General features: G+C 54.3%; 6 protein-coding genes across 6 annotated transcripts; 3 read left to right on the forward strand and 3 right to left on the reverse strand.

Annotated features, from left to right (window-relative positions):
* Positions 1–4,849: 4,849 nt before the first annotated feature.
* Positions 4,850–6,421, forward strand: CkaCkLH20_02996 (uncharacterized protein; the record flags this gene model as incomplete). Its single annotated transcript, XM_038885715.1, has 1 exon — positions 4,850–6,421. One exon carries the CDS (start codon positions 4,850–4,852, stop codon positions 6,419–6,421), a length of 1,572 nt encoding a protein of 523 aa, XP_038748914.1.
* Positions 6,422–6,563: 142 nt separating this feature from the next.
* On the reverse strand, positions 6,564–7,136 carry CkaCkLH20_02997 (uncharacterized protein; the record flags this gene model as incomplete). The annotated part of the gene is made up of 1 exon (XM_038885716.1): positions 6,564–7,136. The coding sequence occupies one exon, from the start codon at positions 7,134–7,136 to the stop codon at positions 6,564–6,566; it is 573 nt and encodes a 190-aa protein (XP_038748915.1).
* Positions 7,137–7,913: 777 nt separating this feature from the next.
* CkaCkLH20_02998 (uncharacterized protein) lies at positions 7,914–8,580 on the reverse strand (the record flags this gene model as incomplete). Its single annotated transcript, XM_038885717.1, has 2 exons — positions 7,914–7,996; positions 8,049–8,580. The coding sequence occupies 2 exons, from the start codon at positions 8,578–8,580 to the stop codon at positions 7,914–7,916; spliced, it is 615 nt and encodes a 204-aa protein (XP_038748916.1).
* Positions 8,581–9,499: 919 nt separating this feature from the next.
* On the forward strand, positions 9,500–11,113 carry CkaCkLH20_02999 (uncharacterized protein; the record flags this gene model as incomplete). The annotated part of the gene is made up of 1 exon (XM_038885718.1): positions 9,500–11,113. One exon carries the CDS (start codon positions 9,500–9,502, stop codon positions 11,111–11,113), a length of 1,614 nt encoding a protein of 537 aa, XP_038748917.1.
* Positions 11,114–13,096: 1,983 nt separating this feature from the next.
* CkaCkLH20_03000 (CFEM domain-containing protein) lies at positions 13,097–13,771 on the forward strand (the record flags this gene model as incomplete). Its single annotated transcript, XM_038885719.1, has 2 exons — positions 13,097–13,171; positions 13,238–13,771. 2 exons carry the CDS (start codon positions 13,097–13,099, stop codon positions 13,769–13,771), a joined length of 609 nt encoding a protein of 202 aa, XP_038748918.1.
* A 4,768-nt stretch (positions 13,772–18,539) lies between these two features.
* CkaCkLH20_03001 (uncharacterized protein) lies at positions 18,540–19,977 on the reverse strand (the record flags this gene model as incomplete). The annotated part of the gene is made up of 2 exons (XM_038885720.1): positions 18,540–19,820; positions 19,879–19,977. The coding sequence occupies 2 exons, from the start codon at positions 19,975–19,977 to the stop codon at positions 18,540–18,542; spliced, it is 1,380 nt and encodes a 459-aa protein (XP_038748919.1).
* Positions 19,978–22,340: the final 2,363 nt, after the last annotated feature.

Below are 22,340 nucleotides of genomic sequence, written 5' to 3' on the forward strand. Positions count from 1 at the left end.
GAACGGTCGGTTTGTTTGGGGGCCAGTCACTGTGTCCCCTGGGAAGTGTTTCCAAATCTCGTGTGTGTGTATCCCGATTTAGGACCAAACCGAGTCGGAGAGGTTGGTCTCGTTGGAAACTTGGCGATGGGTTTTGCGGCGCGGGGTGAGCTGGGTGGAGTATGGATAGGCAGACCAGACCGCACTAACACACATCGCCCAAGACCAAAAGGCCTGCTGGTCGTGCTACAGTCTACCGGGGGCATTGTTAGTGAGGTCCCCCAAAGTCCCCTTGTTCAGGCATATTGAAGAGGAGGAGGAGGAGGGACTGTGACTGTCGAGAGAGGGTCAGGCACTAGCAGCCCGCAGTGCAGGGCACACCAATCGACCAGGGGTAAAAAAAGGGCCGCGGGTTTCTAGGGACGCGAGAGAGACACTGCAGACTGCCTGCGAGAATCTTAAAGGGAAAGCGGCGCATCCTGGTCGTCAGATCCCCATGTGTCACGACCGAAGGCCGGACGAGGGGTCCCATGCGTTGCTTGAGTCCGGTGGGTTTTTCCATTGGGTTGGCCGAGGAAAAAAAAGAAGAGACGAAATGCCACTGCAACTGTCGACGGGTCCTTCATTCCAGTTGATGACACTCGACGTTTGCCGTCACAGCCTGATGTCCGACGAGATGTGCTTCTGGGGTCGGTTCAAGGGGGGGAGAAAGTCAAGCTTTTGCTCCGCCATCTCACCTAATCATTCGGTTAGAATCGAGAAGAGAGTGCTGTATAATACAGCTTGTCTAGCTCTTTTGCGGTAACGGAAACGAAGGAAAGCTGGAAAAGCAACGACATCTGTTGGTGAGAAAAGCGAGAGCTTGCTTCTGCTAGTGCTACCAGGGCCCTGCAGATGCAGAGCTGAATGACCCCATTCGGACAGCACATTGTCTCATTCGCCTTTGTGATTCGTGGAGATGCCCACCCACCCTCAGATTTCCCACGGGTGACAGATCAAAAAACTGCAAGGCCGAGCTGTCGGTTCTGGGAGGCCGGAAAACCCTTGAAATCAGTGCCTTCGTGCTTCGAGGATGTGATGATGTGCCGGAGGCGATCATCGTGAAGGCCGCGCCTGGTGACAGCAAGAAGCTGGAATGTTAGTGTTCGCCAAGCGGACGCAATAATGATGGCGACAATTATGTCCTGTACAACTCAAAAGAGTCCACAAACTCTCGGTTTCCGCGCCCTGCTGCTGCTGTGCAACCTTGGAATCTCGTCGCAGCATCACAGCAAGCCACCCAAAACGCCGCAGCTCCCCTTTCCCACAGGATCCAGCAAAATCAAGCTTTCCAAGTGTTCCCTCGCCGCCGCCGCCCCATCTCTCATTTCCCCCATTCTGCCCGTCCGCATGTGCGAGCGGGAGCACGTGGGGAGCTGCCCTGTGTGAGAGGTTCCTTTTTGGGCCCCTTCCTTTGGGCAAGCATCTGCCAGCCGGTCGTATTGCCTTCAACAACAAGCGAATCTCCAAAACCCATCAGCCCATGTGCCCAGTTGGCAACTGCAGCATATCACCGCCGCTTCCAGGCCGCTGGGCGAAGCGACCGAGCGGACATCTGTCCTCGGAGAAAAAAAATATCGAGCAATATTCCAGCCAGCCCACTGCCCTGTAAATCGTTAATTATGACAGCCTGAACAGCATCCACTCAGAAGAGACTGACGGACGCATGGACGGGCACTACCCCTCAGCCACGATAATGGACGGTTGGTTGTTACCGTGCCTGTCCATGTCCCATGTGGACGTCGTAGAATTGCGCACGGCACGAGGCCACCTGCCTCTCTCTACGCCATAATAAGGCGTATTGGCGTGTGTACTAGGTCGCCAAGGCTCCCTGCCATTGCTGGGTATCTGTAATACTTTGCTGTCCGTGTTAGCGTTCCATTGATATTTCCCCTGGTTCTTCTCGTTTGTCCGTGTATTATCGGTTGGCCCCGTTTGATATTGTCCCTGGAGGACCAAACGGCCCTTACCCGCCGTCCGGGATGCTTAGTCAGGAACCCCTTCCCGCTGCGGCCAGAATGCGAAGCCCAGCCAGTCCCAGCTTCTGCGCCCATCACGATGCTTGGCGCCGTCGTCCCGCGACCTCGTACAGAGGGAAATTGCACTCAGCTGCGCCCGACTCAATGCACAGCGCATACCGCCGCTCGTTGCTGCTTCGATCAATGGACGGGCCAAGACACTGCCACGAGGGCCAATCGAAGGAAATGACTGCATCTCTGTCTGCTCAGCTCCCGTCAGCAATGATCGCCTCTCGACATGCAACTTGACGGCGTCCTAGGGCCCCGCGTCAAACAAAAGGTCTCCGTAGGTTCTGATATACCCAGCCATTGAATCATGACACCAGACGCTGCTCTGCTGCTTTGTCTAGCGCGAGCCGGCGCCAAAGACAAACCTGCTGCATCCAAGCAATGGATCGACACCAAGGATCCACTGATCAGTGACGGGATTTCGACGGTGTCTTGGACGACTGCTCCAGTTTCTGCGTTCGCTGCGCGCTCGAGACACGGCGAATGCCGCCTAATTCCAGCACCCAAACCGTCCCAAAACCCGCGGCCATTTTCGAGGATGCATCAGGGTGACGCTCCAGGTCCGCTGGCTTCAGAAATGAGCCCATGATTCATCAAAGTGTCCATTCCACCGACATTGAGCATGCTGCGAGGCTGCGAGCGAGCATCAACCGCATTGACAACAGGCAGGCATTCCCGACCATGGCCGTCCATGGCAACTGGAGCCCCGTCTCCCCCGTCTCCTGTGACAGTTTCGTTCCATCGCAACCGAGGCCCCCACACCGGCAGGAGCAGCAAAACCCGCTTCTTCTTGCCCCGAGGTGAGGTTGTCTGAGCGTCAAAACGGTTTCAACAGCATTTCCACCCATACGCTTCCCTGGCCGGCCCATCGAGAATGGGACGGGACGCTGTGGAATGAAACTTCAATGGACCTGAGTCCGCATGCTTTGCCAAGCATGTCCGGCAATTCCTGCTTCAGGTCGAGGTCGAGGGGGGAGGTCGAGCCGGATTGTCGCAGATCACTCGCTTTCGTTGATGTCATGTCGCCCTGTGCCTTGGGAGCATTCGGAAATAAAAGAAGGAAAACAGGGGATCGACGATGCTCCCCCATTAGAGCTGAGAAGGTGAGGCTATTCGCACTAGCAACCGCCGAAACGTCAGAAACTCGGGCCCCTTTCCCGTTCGGCCAGATCTGCGAAAGTCCGGGAGGCAGAGGCCACTGGTCGCTCAATGGCCGTGGAAAGACCTTCCGGTTGGCCCGCGAAGGTTCCAAAATAAGGAGTCTCATCCAAGCGAACTTCGCCCGGCCTGTCAAGACTGCAGCCTGGCGTTCTTCTGGCTTAGTCCCTGTAGGGCGCCGTGAGGGTCTGGACCGGCCGACCTTGGCTTGAACGACCCCAAAGGCCCAGAGGCCCAGAGGAGCGGTAGTCCTCAGGCCAGCTGGGAAGGGCACATAAGCACGCGACCACCACCCAGCAGGCAGCCAGCGCGGGATCCCGCCAGTCATTTGCTGGTGGCGCCATCCTGTGCTGTGGGAACCGCAAGTCCAGCTGCGCGTGAGATGCTAGATCCAGTGTGATGCCCTGTGAGGGGGAATCCATCAAGCAACAAACAAGCTTTGAGCTACTGCGGGTCTCCATCTTTTGCGTATGCGAAGATTTTAGAAGGAGAGGCCGCGGCCGAGATGCAGAGCTTCTGGAACCATTGATTATTCGTATTCCGCGGGCCCTTGGGGCGCTGGCGGGAACGGTGATGCCGGTCCCCCAATTTGGGCAGGTGGAACTCCGTCGGAGGGTCCAAAATTCACTCGGTAGCCGGGCGAGACGGCGGTGCTAGTGGACCAAGACGATGGTTCGGTATTATGCGGGCGGCGCAGCCCATCTGGCATGTCGATGTGATGGACGAATGAAGAAATCCGGGGATGGGAGGCCGCGGGTCGCGATGGCAGACGTGTTCGTGGGGTGAGTTTGTAGATTGAATGTAGGTATTTGGTTGACCTTCGTCCCGCATCGCGCCGGAAAGTCAGGATGACGGATCGGACGACGACGACTTTTGACGTTGACGACGCGCAAGCTTTTTGGGTTTCGGGAGGGTTCAAAGTCACGGCGTTGGATTCCGCGGACGTGGTTGGTGTCGTCTACCAACTGCGCGTCATCGGTCGAGATTGACTTCTTGAAAGTTTGCGAAGACGATGCCCAACTCTGAATGTGTTGCGTGGTGTTGTGTCTTCCTTTGCAGGCATCAACGATTCCCTAAGGTAGGTTCGGTGCATACCCGATTCCCGAGTCGGGCAAAAAAAGTTAAGCTTGCTTGGAGATGAGCGGACGGGATAATTCCCTGCCTCACTTGCGTAAAGTGCCATCCATCTCATTCTCATGCTTCACAATGCCGTCCGTCGTCCGGGAACACAGAGGTATGGATCTGTACCTAGGTAAGGTATGGTGTCTTAGGTAAGTGGTGTGTTTTCTTTACGACGGATGCCGCTCCCTTCGGCCACCGAAAAGGCAGCCAAAAAGATTCCCAAATCGAGAAGATGGTCCGGGTGGGGGGACCTTGTACGAATATCGGACCCCACCAATCTCCTTTCCCCGTCTGTGCACGCTCCCTTTTTTTTTCCTTCTCTCCCAGGGCGGCCTTTCAGGGTGAGTGGGCTGGTGTGGCCAGCCTTACGCGCCTCCATCCAACTTCAGTCCATTCGCGACCGCGAGGCTGAGAGCGTCTCACGCCTCAACGCCAACAGCCCATCACCAAAGTCATTTGCCAAGCCATTGAGTCTTGTCATCGCACTCCAGTTAGTACAAGCCGCGCCTGGCGGTCACGGCCCGATGTCCCCGACAACACCGACGGACTACGACGCCTTCCCGCCCCTAACCCGCTCCTCCACCCTCCCGGCCGGCCTCAACGGCGCCTCCTCCGCGCTCAGCGGCAACACGTATCTCCAAACACAAAATCGATCACACCTCGCGCCCGAAGATGCGTTCCTAGCAACCTCTCCTCCCCGTCGGCCGGTCCCCTTCTTTCCCGACGGCAGCGTCGGCGCCGACCACCGCGCCGCCCGCGCCCGTCTCCGTCACAATGCCGGCGGCATCGACCCGCTCTCCGACAACGGTCAGCACCGTTCGCGGTCTCGTCGCAGCCGCAAGCGCACCTGGAAGAAGCTCATGTGGGTGAAGCAGAGCTACCCGGACAACTACACCGACCAGGCCACCTTCCTCGAGAGCCTGCAGCGCAACCCCCGCCTGCAGCCGTACGATTTCTGGCCCTTGGTCGCAGACTCTACCGTCATCGTGCAGCACGTGTGCTCGGTGATCGTCTTCATCGTCTGCTTCGTGCTCATCTTTCAAGAGCGCGTGTCGCCCGTGTCGATCGTTTCCTGGGGGAGCCTGGCGACGGGGTTGGGGTGGCTGTTGTGGGAGCGCTGGGAGGCCGATGAGGAGCAGATGGCGGTCGAGCAGGGCGGGACCGGTGTCGTTGGAGCGGGTGGCGCGGCCGTGGGGAGGCGGGAGACGGTTAGCCGGAGGACGGGAAGCATGCCGAGGCGCCCGCCGTCGCACGTCGATGAGTCCTCCACGGCTACGACGGCCACGAGCTCGACCAGCAACTTGTCCGCCAGCGCCGAGCGGCTAGCGCGGCACTCCCACTCCGCGTCGGCGAGCTCGCTCATCTCGACGACCTCGGCCACCTCGCAGACCCCCTACCGCCGACACAGCCAGGAAGTCGTGACGACGAGCAACAACCCGCTCCCGCGCCGGGCGTCCTTCCCGCTCCCCGGCGACGACGCGAGCCGCCTGCACCAGCGCGTCGGGACCGTCAAGAGCGCGATCCTCATCTATTCCACCCTCCTCGGCCTGTCGCCCATCCTGAAGTCCCTGACGCGCTCGACCTCGAGCGACAGCATCTGGGCCATGTCCTTCTGGCTGCTGGCCATCAACATCTTCTTCTTCGACTACTCGGGCGGCGTGCGCGTCAACATCCCCGCCTCGCTCTCCACCAACGCCGCGCTGATGGCCTCGACCGTGCTGGCGAGCCGGCTGCCCTCCACGGGCCAGGTGTTCAGCCTGACGCTGTTCAGCATCGAGGTGTTTGGCCTGTTTCCCGTGTTCAGGAGGTACGCGCGCCATCGGAGCTGGGGGTACCATTATGCCATGACGGTCTTTCTCGTCCTCGGAGCCGGCGCTGGTGTGGGAATCATCCTCGGCGATAACGGCGGCGGCTGTTGCTGGCCTTGGAAGAGTGCTGTCATCGGCATGGTCGTCAGCGTGCTCATCGCCGCCATCGCCATGGGAGGGTGCAGTTGGTGGCTTATTGGACTGCAAAAGTACAAGAACGAGATCTACGGGCCGTGGGACCCGGCTCGGCCCATCATCATGAGTCGACAGTTATGGGACGACGGTTGAAGAGGGGAAAATGTGATGAATTGATAGAGATAAATAAAGCTTATTCTATAACAGTACACGTTGGTGATTTATGATGACGCCGCTTTCCAATTCCACATCTGGCAGTGGTGCTCGGTTCTTGTGCCAGACGGGCAGCAGGATCTCAACAATTGTTTTCCCATGGCTCGTCTTTCTTCTCCTGCTCCTTTTGCTTGAGGTGGTGAAGGCCTAAAAGCTTTTGCACTAAGACAAAGCCGAGAAGAAATCCTATGGTTACGCTGCAACACCGACGGAAGTCGATGTGACCGGCTTTCCTGTTCGCTTCCGTCTGCTTTTGCAAGGCCGGACGGGACTCGCCCAATGGTTTCTCATCCAGACTCGTCTGGAGCTCGTGCAGACTTCTGAGATTGTCCTTTGACAGCCTGAGAATCTCTCTTGCCAGCTGGGTGTTCTCTTTCGCGGTCTTGACGATTCTCTTCAACATCTCGGATATATTCCTCACTTGCTCTGGGTTTATGCAGTACTCGGCTTCAACCTTCCTGTGGAACCTTGGTCTCGGCCAGTTGGAGACCCGTTGTCGGGAGGAGTATCTTGAGACCTGGACTGCAAGGCGAGGAGGTGGCGTGCCGCGATATAGTGTGGCCATCGCTGGACGGGTGGTGTAGGGGATGGAGGATAGAGGTGTTTGCTTGGTGAATGTGTTGCTCAAGGCCTTGCGGGCGCCGAGAAGCGACATTGTGTTGCGGGCGGGCTTTGTAGTCGAGAAATCAGTTTGTGGTCGAGTGTCGCTTGGTTTGCTTTGCTGTTGTTTTCGATGTTTGCTCGTCGTTAACACAGTTGGTGGAATGCTTAACTTCACAAGTCGTTCTCCATCTCTAAAGCCACGAGCGAAGAGAATTTATAGGAGTCACTGAGATTTTTGAATGGGCAAAGTAGGCACCGACGGGAATCAGCCGGAGATGCTGTGCAGGAGAGGATTTTAGCTTTCCACGGCTGGATCCAACAAGCTCCTTTCACAAGGTCAGCAGAATTTTCAATATCACTGGAAGTCTGACATCCGATCTCGTTGATTATGTTTAGTATGAAGGGAGCATAACTTCATGAGAGCAATAGGAACATGGATGAAACGATCAATACTCCCATACAACCGTACTCGATCTTGACCTAGGTAGTTACGTTTCATGTTTATACGTGTAGTGGATTATGAAATCGGAGGCAGCAGAGACCCAGAATTCTAACCTTCCTTGGTTCCATATTACCGGAACGGTCATTCCCAATTCAGGCCGATGTAAGAATGGAGGGGGAGAACCTGAAAGGGGTATGCGCCAGAGACTCCAGTTATGTGTGAATCCAGATTATGCTAGTACGAGTGGTGTGTTTTACAAGTCAAATTGAACCATTCAAGGTGTGGTGAACAGCTGCTGTCATTGATTTCTTCTCTGACCGAGAACACTTTACACTCCAGCAGCCCATTTGACAATTCCAAACCATCAATCTACAATCCATCATGATTTCATGGAGCGGAGGACATGAAGAGCGCAGCAATCATCTCCCCCTCCTCCCTCTCCCATACAAGCATCAGAGTTGACGTGCCCCCTAGAGTAAGCGTTGGATATGCCGCTTCCCCGTTCATCTTCCTTTCCCTTACTCTTCTCCAGGGTTTCTTTCTGCTTCTGGACCGAGGGGAACTGCCAAAAGTACACGGCGCTGCAGATGCCAAACCCCCCAAAGAGGAGCGCCCAGAAGGAGATCCGATTGGCCGTCCGCTCCCTGGCCGCCAGTTCCTCGATCAGGAGTATCGACTCGCCCATCAAGAGGTTCGACTTTTCCATCAAGAGATTCGAGTCGTCCAGCATCAGCACCGACTTGTCGTTCAACAGCTTCAGCTCCTCGTTGCACTGTCGCAGCTCCGTGTTTTCTTGGGTCAGGCCGTGAACGAGGGGCGCGGCGCGGCCCAGGCCCCAGTGCTCGGCGTACGATCTTGAGAAAGGCTTGTTGGCGCGGATTTGGGATGGTCCGAAACGGTTGCCGGATTTGTTGATGTTGACGTTGAGCTGAGGCCGGTAGGTGGCGAGGGTGTGGAGGGTGTTGTTGCGAGGCGTGGTGGTTTGAGCGGTGCCGGCTGGGCGAGGCATGGCCAGCCTGGAGGCAACAGCTCTTCGAAAGGTAGTAGGCAGCATCGTGCCGGGTTTTGTAATATATGGTTCAAGTTTTGGTTTTGTTGAGATCTTATTATTCTTTCGAAGTTTTCTGCTTTGGGCTTGTGAGATTGTTGGCGCTGCGTTCCAAGAATCTAGAGCTGAAGAATGGGAAACTCCTTCATGATATATATACTACAACAGACTTATCGGAGATGATTGCTGCTCGCGGGATCACCAGGGCTGGCCATGAGTACCTCGATGGTTGACATACCGGTAGATTCATGCTTCCTCAGCGTTATGGCGCCGATTTGGTACATTTATTTTTATTCGCTAGCCAACCTTGGCCGTCTTTAGATTCGGTTCCATCCATCGATGACTCCAAAAGCCTCCGGAAATAATAGAGAGGCCCCTGGGTTCCTTCAATGAAAATTTGTTGATTGCCAGAAATACATGGCACTGTGTGATATGGATGTTGACGTAGGTATGCTTCGAAGGAGCTCCGGCAGTTTACCCAAGTTCATTCTCGGTATTTTCACATAGGAATCAGAGAATTTCACTCTGACCTAATTCTCAAGGGAATAAACTCATAGAATTAACATCAGAACTGTTGCCGACCGCGCGCGGACACGAACCCTGTTAAGATACATTTCACTTTGGGCGGGCGGCATCATCACAATTCTATGTGTAATGTGAGGGGCCTCTGGCGCGTCAACTTTGCCTTTGGTACATCTGTGGTTTTTCTGATTTTCCAACAGTATGACTGAACTCACTTGAAATGCAGACGGAGATGGGTTTTCAGGCAACCACCCAAATCACTCGGCGCGCACAGTCCGCACCAGTAAGGTATATAAGAGGCATACATCCCACTTATTCCTTCCTTATAGACAAGCAACAGGCACAAGCACCAGCAACAGAAACAGAAACAGAAACATTGGCAACAGACACAGGATTTGCAAGGATGGCGACCAATCTTCACGGACTCCGCGATGTTCCTCGTCGTACCTTCAGAACCAGAACGCCCCCCGACGTCCACCAGGACGCGATCATCCTTGCCGCAGCATCACCGGATATCGAGTCAGGCTCTCCCTCCAGAGAAGGATGGATCCTTTCTGACTTATATGCCTTCAACTACATGCTCAAAGGCCTCGGCTCCGAACAGGTCTGGCTTACCACAGCGTCCCCGACCGATGTCATCGCCCGACACGGTGACTGTGTACACGGAAACAAGGTCGATGACAACCAGAAGATCGTCCTGAGCAAGCCATTGCTCGAGAATGACCAGCTGTCGCCCGTCACAGTTGTCGACCCGGAGGAGATGATCGAGTCCTACCTGTATCACGTCGAAAAGATGTCAGCAAAGGCAGCAAGACAAGACCAACCCCTGCTTCTCATGCTGTTCGGCATCGGTTTCAGCGAGACCGGATTCCTCATGAACACTCGGGACCGCGACACAAGACTCGACTTTGAGAGGCTGGAGACAAGACTCGACTTTGAGAGGCTGGAGAACGCGATTGCTGATGGTTGTCGCGCCACCCTCGTCTCGCCGAACTGCTTCTCTGGTGGATGGGACATTACCGATCTCTCGAAAGGCGACCCTGCACGAATGGACACCCCCATACTGGTCACACCTCATGACGAGATCATATCTCACGCGGCTCGGATGTGCGGGTCTATCTTTGCAGGACCAATCATCAAAACTCTGTCATCTTCTTCGAGCCCTCTCCTTGACATCCCGACCGATGGCGACACGGAACCGGAGAGCCTTCAGCCGAAAGAACCAACGGAAGAGCAAGAGGCGGCGTACAATGCTTTTTGCGCGTCGGTAGTAGATGCTTGTACGGGTGACGAGACTTGGGATCGACATGGCTTTTTCTTCAGAGCCGAGGATGACCATTGGAGCAAGTCCTGGACGCGTTCGGGGAAGACCCTGGAATACTTTGAGAATCGATGGAATGCACTGGAAACGCCCAAGAACGACGACACTGGCAGCGACGACAGAGACTCTCAAGCAAATGACGAGCGGATCTCCGCCATGGCCACGCTGTTCATGGAGAGTTGCCCGGGAGATTGGAGTGGCGGCTATAACATTAACGTGCGTACTCTTCTGAGGGAAACGGTCAAAAACCCCGGCAATCCTGAACCCTTGCCCTACCGAGAAGAAATCGATCCTGTGAGCCTTATTCGCTACCGGTGGGAGCTCGGCCATCTCGCGGACCTGCTGGTGCGGCACTACAACCTCCCCGTGCCCAACGACGAGATTTTCATCTCATGGAGGCGCATGGGTCAGCAGACACAAAACACCAGAGAAATTCACCACTTCAGTGAGCACTCCGGCCGGGCTTATGGCATTTTCTCCTACCGTGGTCTTGGGCCAGGTCCAGCTCGCGCTCAGGGATACCATTTCAACCGGTACTTCCTGTATACGTCGAAAGCGGTTGCGTTGACGGGAGGATCCGAGGCCGAGATTGTCAAGCTCGCGGAAGATATGGTTTTGTTTGTTAAGAAGCTGCAGCAGTTCGTCACGGGTCCTGTTCTTGAGAACCAAGACGTCATTGACAAGAGGAAGAGGTGACTAGAGACCGTCGGTGAGAATGTATGATACTTCACGATATTGATAGACCAATCAAGCTATGTTTATTCTCAGAAGAAGTCGCGAACGGTTGTGGTTGACACAACCCCGGAGTGTGAGCGGGCTTCTGTCCGGGGAACGTTGGAGAAGAGACTGGAGAGAGCCAGCGACGGCGGCCACATACCGACGAGGGAATTGTGGGGGCCGTCGGGACGGGACTGATGACTGAAATTTCAGCGAGGACGGAGACGGAGAAAGGATGGAAATCCATGGATATGGATGCCGGGGTGCCGGGGGTGGTGCTGTTTGCGGGGGGAGCCGCAGTCCAGGCACAGCGCCGCCGACCCAGCGACGGCGCCATCGAGGATTAACAGAGCTCGTGTTGGGTGGAGAATGCGCCCAGCGGATCGGCAGGGCAGAGCAGATGCAGGAACGTTTCTCCCGCGTCGTGTTCGGTCGACTTCGTGTGGTGTTATTCTTAGCATCCGGGTTTCTCCCTTGTCTTGGAATCAGAAGAGACGATCGAGAGGGAGGAAACAACGCGGTTCCATTGCTAAGAACTGCCCAGACATGTGCGGATACGGTTGAGACGCAGCCAAGTGAGAAGTGGGTTGCCGATACTCGAGACCGAGAACAAGAAGAAGAAACAAAATTACCACGACTGATAAGGCGGCTCCGAAGGTTCAATCTTTATTTCTTCAAACCTTCTTTTTTTGCCCTATCCCGTGTTATGATTAAAGTCTCCATCCAGTCGCGCCGGGTTGTCCGGACATGTGGTGCAGCGAGAAAAAAGATTCTCGTTGCCAGGAAGACCATTGTCGTCTTGTAAACTCTGTTTAAATTGGTGCAATCAGATGTTTATCGAGGGCCCGTTTTCTTCTCTTCTGGGAAACAGAGCTCGGCGCGCTTGGAGCCTCTCTCACCACATTTTCCCCATACAAGAACCCCCGGTCCCTGGTCCCTGTCTCCGACGTACGTACATGTCACGTCCACTCGGCCGGCAGTCAGAGTATCTCTCGAATAAGTCGACCGCATGGTACCGTGACGGCGTGCCGTCTTCTAATCCGATTCAGACCTGAAATCGAATCAGTGCAACACCACTTTCGTGACAAAACGTAATAATTGCCCATTGGCGAAGATGGCTAGCCCGGCTAGCTGGGTGAGGCGTTCAATCCGATGTCTTGGTCTCAGCACAGCCAGCACGCCACCAAGCCTCTTCAACGCGTACTATGATATCCCAAGCTGCTGGCACGTTCCCCGAGCACCTGTCATCCAATCAGACCGCACGGCCATCTGCATTTAGCCCGTTGCTTCTTGTTCCTTGGAGATGTCTTGGGAGTTGAGGGCGGTTAGTCAAGACATACGAGAGAAAATTCCAGTTCACCTCACCCAAGACGGAGAAAAACAAACGCTCTTCTGCGGCGTCCCTCGAGCCAAGAACCAGAGGAGTCAATTGGATGTCACCCTACAGAGTAATGTAGTGCCACCTGTGGGAAGTCCTTTTTTCCCCAATCGCAAAAAGATGGTTGCATGTTCCTGGCCAGAACCCTTGTCCAAGTCGAGGTCCAGCTCAGTCCCAGACTCACCCCAGCTCTGGGTTGCCGTCCCCTTGCAATAATCCAAAGCTAAAGGGCCTGGCTAAACCAAATAAGCTGTCGCCCCCCTCACGCTCTCCAATCGCGCCGCCGGCTTTTGGTGCGGATACCTTGGATAAGCTTTGCGAGGTGGAAGAATTGGGAAGAGAGAGAAAGGCCTTTGTAAATGGACATTGTTATGGTCTCGGCAGGGGTTCTCCGTACGTGGCTGGCGCGAGGAGGGCGAACTCCCGCATATTTATCACCCCGTCCCTTCCACCCTGACTTCTTAGAAGATCTCTCCCTCCTCACGTAACGAATTCTAAACCCAACGTCGTCCGTCCGTCTGTACAACGTCCTCTTGAACCAACCAACCTCGTCGTACATCGTCAACCACCAAACACAAGCCAAAATGAAGTTCACCCTCGCCCTCCTCGCCGCCGGCCTCGTCGCCGCCCAGGACTTCTCCGGCCAGCCCGAGTGCGCCGTACGTCAATCCTCGCTCACTACACTCCAATTCTTCTCCCAAACACTAACACGTCCCGTCGCGTAGATCCCCTGCCTCCGCGACGCCATCCCCAAGGTCGGCTGCGCCCTGACCGACACCGCCTGCCAGTGCGCCGCCGACAAGCAGGAGCAGCTCGTCCCCTTCGCCGCCCCCTGCCTGCTCTCCGCCTGCAACTCGGCCGACCTCGGCAAGGCCCAGGCCGCCGCCGCCGACGCCTGCAAGAAGTTCCTGGCCACCGCCAGCGCCGGCTCCGCGAGGCCCACCGCCACCGGCTCCGCTGCCGCCTCCGCCGCGTCCTCCGCGTCTGCTGCCGTCTCTTCGGCCGCTGCCTCCGTCAGCGCCTCCGCTTCCCGCGCCGCCTCGGTCGCGTCCTCTGCCGCGTCCGCTGTTGCGTCCGCCTCCCGCAACGCGACCTCTTCTGCTTCCACCACCCTGTCTGGCACCCGTACTCCCTCGGCTACCCCTACCGGTACCGGAGCTAGCGCCAGCGCTTCTGCTACTGGTGCTGCTTCTCAGGGCAACGCTGCCATGGGCGGTGTTGCTGTTGCCGCTCTGTTCGGTATCGTCGCTGCCCTCTAAGCGAGTCGTCCGTGTCCAGGGGAGATCTATGTGGATGGGGAAATGTTCATATTCAGGATGTGTTGGATGATTTGTGTTGAACGTCTAGACTTAATGCGGGTGGGCGGTTTAAAAAGTTTCACGATCATGGCCTGTGGTACTGTTGCCGTGGCAGCAATGTCTTCTTAAGACACAGGGTTATATATTTAATTTACATCAATATCATCTTACCGTGTACATGTCTGACAGTGTGCACTTGGATACACTTGGCGTTGTTCTTCGAGGATCGTTGAGGCCTCCACCTCAATCCTCGGAGAAAGCAAATTGACTCGGGGCGTGAGGGGAAAAGTCGTCAAGTCTTACGCACGCAGAATGTGCCGGTGCCAAGACGGCGGTCGAATCTCGCTGTTGACGACATCGTCCGGTTTACGTTTGCCCCAAAACTCTCTCTTATCGAACGTTTCGCCGCAATTGGTCTCAACGCCAGCTCTGCGACTGGGATCCCTGGGTCTCGAGGCGAGCTTATCCTTCCTCTGGCCATAGACTTTTGACGACTCCTCAACGTCCACAACGGAACTGTAGACACCAGTCCAGGAAATGAATCAACATGGGCGTCTGTGTCAAACAACAGAATGCTATGTAGTTGCCACTACAGGTCGAAATATTCTCATTTTTCTACCTCGCAGGATCGAAGCCATATGATTGCGAAGGCCAATTGAGCATGAAGAGCTCCGGACTAAACTGACAGGCTCGCTACATCTACACACTGTTAGGCCTGTATAACACCTCAAGCGTCGGGAACTTGCCATCTCTAGCCACACCAAGCCACACGATACCGTTCAACTGACAATTCTGCTGGTGAGACATAAAACGCACAGGAGTCTGACTGTTGGGCAACAAGTATGACTATGAGGCCCCAGAAGGTCGCGCAATACTCGCATATACAGCCTCACACGTGGGAGGCCTCGTACTACGTATACAACCTACAATGGAACCCTTGAGATTTCATATGGCCGTTGGGTGTGAGTGACTTGTAGCTGCCCTGCCTGATCAGCCAAAGGCACCGCATAACGAGTCTTCAAAAGAAAAGGACTATGTAGCATCTCTGATGCTTTTCCCAAGTGACGGAAGCTTCATAGACTATATTTACTAACATCGACTAAGCGTCAAATGCGCGCCCAGCGGAAGGCTGAGGTTGTTGACTCAGATGTGGCCTCGGCGGTATGTTGCACAGCATGAGTACTCTGTACAGCTACACCAGCTTCGCAACTTTTGCAGCCGGTCGTTATGTCTGACATGATTGAGGAACAACATGACCCAAGGTGACGTGTCCATAAAACCTTCATTCTTCCCAACTTAACGAACTCCTCTGTCGTGAGTTGAAAACCACCTTCAAACCTGCGCGTTTAATGCAGTCAATTCCGATACGCTATTGTTAGCTTCGAGCCAAAGTCATGTCCAGTCCCTGTCGAACGGATATAAGCTGCACCGAGGTATACTGGAGACGTTCCCCAGAGCCCAACAGTGATATTGCAGGGATAGGAGTAAGTTGTGTCTGGCAGAGTATTTCGATACGCCGTCGCTGATCCCAACAGGTGATAATCGGGTTCGCAGGCACAGCCTACATTGCTTTTTTGCTTCTTTTAATATATTATTTCGCGGCATATGACCCCGAAATGCCTCCCCCGCCCCCGAAAACCACCTTCACACAACGACGCATCGACTCGGACCAGCCGTCAAATTGGCCTCCGCTTTATCAGCTGAACACGTACGGCTGGACGCCTAATCCGATTGACGTGAAGTTGTTGGCTTGGGTTAGACGGAACGTGTTGCGAATACTGGCGCTCTGTTGTATCCCGCCTCTCATCATGGTCAACGCCCGCTCAAAGAGAGTCCAACAATGCTACATTAAGGTAATGAGCTCCTGAAATTGGTCGAAATGCCTTGGCTCAATTATTTCTCAGAGCGTTGGCAATATGTGCGACATCCAAGTCCTGACTGGGATCAGCATTCTCGTCGGCGGTTTCATCTGTCTGAAAGAACCACTATCAGCTCACCACTGGCAACTCATTGTGAACCTTGCCTGGTTTTCAAACAACACCCATCTGTCAGGACTTACAGTCCTTCGAAGACACCTACAAGCTCACCGTTGGGAAAAATACATGCGCCTTATTTCCATGTCCGTGCTCGTCGTCTTGCTGGTTACAGCCACGATACCAACTGCATTCTTCAATTGGAACGGATCAACATCAGACAAAGGGACAGACAAGGCAACTGCGGCTTATCACCGGACGCCTGCGGCTTGCTTTTTTTCCATAAGTTGTGGCATGTCACTTTATCATGATCAAGGGAGCTTACTGCCTTTTGAACGCTCATCTGCGTTTCAGGAGATGGTCATTTCTCTTGTTTTGCTTCTGTCCGGATTCTTCGCCAGAGCTCTCAAGCTGTCGGTTAATTTATCATTCACCTTACGAAAACAAGTTGGCTTTCGCCTGAACAGAATTCTGGAAGTCTTAGCCGCGAAAATCGACAGCGTCCCTTTGCTTGTGGTTGGAGACTCTCCTTATATTGAACGGATTCAGACGTTTTGGTCTGGGCTTATCACAAGAACTGTGACAACTGCAATTATTGTGGCTCGGACGCAATTTACCTTGCAGAACTCAGTGCTTGGAGAGGTAAATGTGCCCGTTTCCCCTTCTTCTGCACCTTTTATAAGGGAAAATTCAACTAATACACTGAAATGGCAGCTCTTCTGGCTGCTTGTTCTTTTGCTGTGGGGAACTTCTAGATTGAACGAGTCTTTAATCGAAGAGAGATTTTTCGAACAGAATCGCTCCCGGGGATTGGAGACAGGAAATTCGCCTTGGCAGTTCGGTCAAGTACTTCCCATCTTGCTTCTCGGTGCACCTCTGAGTACTTTGTTCAGCACCTTGGTCTCGGGCACGAGCTCTGGGAAGATCCAAGACCTCAGGTATGACCCAAGAACATGCGAAATTTGTCGACATAGAACCTCCGAGCCCTATGAAATCCACAACACTGAGGCTTCTAACGGGGGAACGGAGGTGGTAGAGATCGCACCACTACCTTCGTCACAACAACAGCAGGAATCTAATCAGGAGCACGCCAATCCCGAGAATGAAACAGCAAACGCAATGAGTCGGCCGTTCTCACGCTACGAGAATATATTCTCTGAGACTCAGTGGATGCTTTCTTACTTGGCTACTGGCTTTTTTGTTCTTTGCGTGCATTTAGCCTGTCTCTTCTGGTTTACGGCGTCTTTGGCCCCGAGAGAGTATGACACGGATATCCTGTATTGGACACCAGCGGATTATCTGCTCAAAGTTCAAGGCACTTTCTATTTGGTCCTTCTCAGCTATCCCTCTGCAGCACACACGATAGTTCTGTACGGTCTTGCGGCAGACGACTGGTTCAAAGCGACCAACACGACAACAAAATACGTCCGACAAGGCCTTTTTTGGCTGTTTGCGATATTCGCCCACTCACTCTACCTACTGGTCATCTATGCGCCGCTTGATTGGAGTTCAGTCACGAGGATTTGGATGATTTGCTCTATCGCGGGTGGCTTTTACGTCTTGTATGCCATCACATGCATTGTAAGACAACTCATGGGAACAAGAGGAGGGTAAGAGTCAGGCCAGAAGAGGATGATGTCACTGACGAAGTATTCAGCTCATGATGTGGAGCCCGCATGTCTCTACAACTGAAGGCCCGAAGAAGATGGGCAGGGAGGGTGGAGGGTTTCGTGGAAGAAATGGCATGTTCGGAAGGCGACGGGTTTCGTTTGCTCTGTCAGATTGAAGGCTAGTCTACTGGGAAGGGCGGAAGCTTTTCTTGTTTCTCATAGTCGATCCAGGGGGGTTTATTGAGCTGTACACGGCGCTTGAGCTATTGCTTCTTCACCTTCCGAACTTCCGAGTAGTGAATGAACCCGACCGATGGTAAATGTCTCAAGGAGAGGAGTACTCAATCATTTAGGACAACACCGTCTAAAATCGGTACCAGAGACATAACTTCAGATCGAAGTGGCGACTTTCGGAGTCGATGAACTCACAGACTCCGCCTCTCTCTTTATATTATCATTTTCCTCATCCTGTTCCCTGTCACCATTGTCGTCTTAGTTCTCTTCGTAGTCCTATCGGCATGTACTTCAAACTGATCGATGGTCGTTAAGGCAGCTTCATGAGCTCAGCTTCGCGCATGCGATATCTTAACTTGCTTTGCAGAGAAACCATCTAAGTTCTTTAATGGCTGTGCGACTGTAGAAATTCTGCATCTTTCAGTGTGCGATGCACTGGAACATATACCGCGAGCAAAAGGCCGACGTTCTAGGACTCGAGGAGAGGCGATATGGGTGCAGTACCAAATAAGGTATGCTCAGTACTGAATAGGCGGGAGCTTGTGATTCGAGATGTCAATCTCAAATGACGATGGCGTACTCGTATCGAAGAGCATTGCCCATGAATGTCCTCAAGGGTAATTCCTTAATGTGATCGATCATCTTGGTATGGACGGCGAAACCAATTCTTGCTCAACTTCGATTGACGGTTTATAATACCGGGACCAAGCTTCGTCTTGAACTTCGAGGCACAGAGTGTATGTTTCATGTACAGTTCCATCAATTGTGTATAATACCTACATAGCAGCAGAACCACCGACTCCTGAGCAATGCGTCTCAAAGAAATACATATACAGTGTAACAAGATCTCAACCCAGCAACCCCCACATAATGCCTACAATCCCATCTCTTTTTTCACACAACTCTTTCCTTTTACGCAGTCTTCTTCTCAGCAGCAACCTTCTTCTTCAACGATCCCGGCGGCGTCTTGAGACCCGCAAACACGGTCGCCACAACCACAGCCATACCCGCGGCACCCATGCTGTAGGCGACCTCACGGCCAGCCCACCAGTAAACACTGGTGAACAGAATCGGGCCAAGACCACGGCCGAGCTGGCCCCAACTGCGGAGGATACCAAGCTTGCCGCCACGCTCGCCCTCAGCAGCCTCGAAACTGCTCAACGTGTTCAGGCCGGTCACCACCGTCGATGACGTCACTGCCAGGCACGTAGCCGCGAGGTACAGACCACCGATCGACGAGATGCGGCCGAGAAGAATGAAGGCACCGAGACAGGCAATGGTGCCCATGCGGACGGAGAGAAGAGGCGGCAGACGGCGCGTGACGCCGCCCTGGAGAATCGATGCGACGAGTCCGACGTATCCGAGGAGGCGGCCGTTCTTGGAGGAGCCGAAGGCGAAGAGTTCGTAGGTCATGAAGGAGAGCGAAGACTCCATGCCGGAGAAGAATAGTAGGAAGACGAAGTGGACGGCGTTCAGGAGGAAGTGGGAGTTGGTGCGCACCACGGGCGCAGGAGGGGCCGCCTTCTTCTCTTCCTTCTTGGCACCCTTGCCGGTCAAGGATGGCAGCGTCTCGGGGAGGCAGAAGTAGAGGTACAGCGTCTCGGTGAGAATGAGAAACAAGCTGAACCCAGCGGCCGTCGCGAAGGGGTTCTCCTTGACCGTGCTGATGCTGCTCAACCACGCGCCCAGACCCGGTCCGAAGGTGAAGGCGATGGAGAAGCATGCGCCGATGAGCGCCATCGTGGAGCCGCGGCTCTGCTCGTCGGAAATGTCGGTTGCCATAGCAGTCGCAAGTTGGACGTTGCCCTCAGACAAACCACCGACGACGCGCGACGCGACAAAGGTGCGGAAGTCGACGGCGACGACCCAGAGAAGGACAGACAGAATGTTGCCGCACATGGAGGCCAGCAGAGCGGTGCGGCGGCCATGGCGATCGGAGAGGTGGCCGATGAGCGGGGAGGCAATGGCCTGTAGTAAGCTGAAGAGAGAGCCGAGGGCGCCGCCGAGGAGGACGATGTCGTAGCGCGAGTCGATGGGGCGAGCGAAGGCGGCCTTGTAGCGGTTGAGGCCGGAGAGGACACTTTGGAGGAGGGTCGCGGGCTCGGTTGCGTTTGCGGTGGCGGGGCCGGCTTCGCGGTCGCGGTAGAACTCGAGGAGCTTCGGGAAGAGGGGGAGGATGAATGTGAAGGAGATCTGGCGCGGGGTCGCAATTAGCATTCATCGTCGATAAGGAGGTAAGGTGCTTGCTTACAAGGTCAAGGAGGAGAGAGATGGCAATGACTCTCAGTACGCGCTTGCGAGCCTTCGGTTCGAACCCTCCTGAAGAGGGAGCTGCTGTTGCTGCTGCCATGGTTGCGGGCCTGCCCTGACTATGGGATTCGCACGGTAGATCGGAATCGTGGGAAGGTCGTCGAGATCGAGAAAAGGGGACACCGGTATTCGTTGGTTGTTTGGACAGGTAGGTTATATGGAACGAGAGGAAGAAAGGAGAGGAAGAGAGGTCGAATTACAAAGGAAACGACCAATACAATATTAGAAGTAGACAAGTAGCTACGGATGGCGAAAGCGAAAACGAAGAGGAGGATATGAAGTAGATGAAGTGAAGGAGGAAAAAAAAAAAAAGGACAGCCTTCAATTGCGTGTGACAAGGCGGGACGACAGGTGACGGGATTGGGGGGGTGAACGTGGAACGTCCAAGCTCCCACCTGCACTTTGCAGAATGCCAGAAACATGCTCTCTGGGCCGCAGTTCCGCGTACGAATACCGCTGGCATTGGACCTCCCCTTGTTCGTTCCCCCCTCCACAGTGATGTGGTCGGCCCAGTCCGATGTTTCAGGGTCAGGGGCACTTGAGGGTCCATTCTGAACTTCTGAAGCCACTGAGGCCGCGCTAACATCGGACGGGCCCCAGACGCGGGACCGGACTGTCGGGGGCTGCGCCGAGCCCGGGCGGAGACCTGTGGTAGGGATGCTGTAAGCTGCATTTCGGCGATATTTCATTGGGTGCACATCTGCTCTTGCAGCTGAGCCATGCGGAGGAAATTATTTTCTGTTTATATCAATCCGATCTTTTTTTCCCCTTCGCGTACATTCCAATCAGCTGCATCTCTGTCGTCTCACCACATTAGACGCTCCAAAGAAAGGCCGTGCGTGTCCTTCTTGCACCAAGCAGTCTCTCGTAATCCACGACTCGAACCTGGCGACAAATGTCCGTATCCGGCCAAGACCTGCCTTTGTCGACCTTGTCCTCGATCGACGCCAATACCGCACTATTGCAACTCTAGGGCGTCTAATAAAGGCTAACCAGTTCATTTTGCTAAGCCACGAATGAGAAGCAACTCAATTGAGGCGTTGCCAGACACAATGCGACTTCTCTTACAGATCTGCTTTACCCGCGGAAGCATTTTACACCCAGCTTCTACGGTCTCAGGAAGAACAACAGATCGATTGACTTGTCTGTTCTTTGAGGCTGCAGGACAACTAATCTGTGACATAGCTTCATGTCAATCGTCGCCTGGCGCTTATAGCTGCCGTCCACCGAATAGACAAGCTCTCGGGCTTGATTGCACAGGTTTATCATCCCGAGGGTCTTCGCACTGATGATGACATGCGTAACAGGTTTGCCGGTTGTAGATGCCGAGCTCATTCCAGATGAACCGCATCTCATCCGCTCAGACGCGCGCTAATCGAGACTTCGCGCCGGTGAAGCTCAGTCAAGCAGTCTCTGAGAATGTGACGCATCTTTCTGACTGTCTGTGCATACCATAGCTCCGTACTGGCGAAAAAGCTCATAAATCTTCACGACAGGGAAATAGATCGGTTTTAACACACCATGCAGACGTTCTACGAGGTTCCAATGTAGGTGCTTTCCTGAATGACGTGTGCGCTTTCGCAAGGCACGATGTAGGTCAAGATGTCGCAGTCTACTTGGAACGACGGTGAGAGTAACGACAAACCACCGCAACGGGCCAAGTGACGAGAGACTAAGTATATTGTCTGGCAACTGTGTCGAAACTCCATTTCATACAATCAACATCAGCCTAGCACCCTGGAATATGAGTTCAGAAACTTGAAGCCAAGAGAGGACATCAATCACAATTGGTCTGCCTTGGAAGCATTCATCGCTCATCGCCAATGCCGAGGTGAGATGAGGTCAAAATTGACTACCAAAACACAAACCCAATTCCAATCTTCCCCGCCATCTCATCATGCCGCATCAAAGTCTACACATCTCAAGAACCCCGTCTGCATGGAAATGACGGCGGTGGCTAGCAAACACCATCTCACGTCGGGCGGGACCGACGTCAAGGGAAATGCAGGGTCCTTCCTCTCCATCAGGGTGCAAGACGTTTGGCCGTGTCTCGAGCAAAATCTAGGAGAACGGTGCATGGAAGACACGGGAGAAGGGGTGAAAGGGTCCGGATCCAAGACACGAATGACGGCATTTGGAGAGCTGTGCCGCAGGGGATGGTCGCGATCTGCCCCTCCTTGTAGTCCCCGGAGGCGAGGACGGAAGCCGAATCATGTCTCGCCGATTGCTCTGGTTTTCTCGGTGATCAACGGACGACTTGGGTGAATCTCACGTAGTCTCACAGAGCAGAGAGAATATCGGTGCCTAGAAGTGGAAACTGAATTCAATGGTTTCTTCCTAGTAAGACGGGTCTCATCCCCGGAGCCAAGCGACAGAACGGGGCCGCAATTGGAATTTCCATGT

This window comes from Colletotrichum karsti (genome assembly GCF_011947395.1).
Source record: "Colletotrichum karsti strain CkLH20 chromosome Unknown Scaffold7, whole genome shotgun sequence".
In the NCBI taxonomy this organism is placed as follows: Eukaryota; Fungi; Ascomycota; class Sordariomycetes; order Glomerellales; family Glomerellaceae; genus Colletotrichum; species Colletotrichum karsti.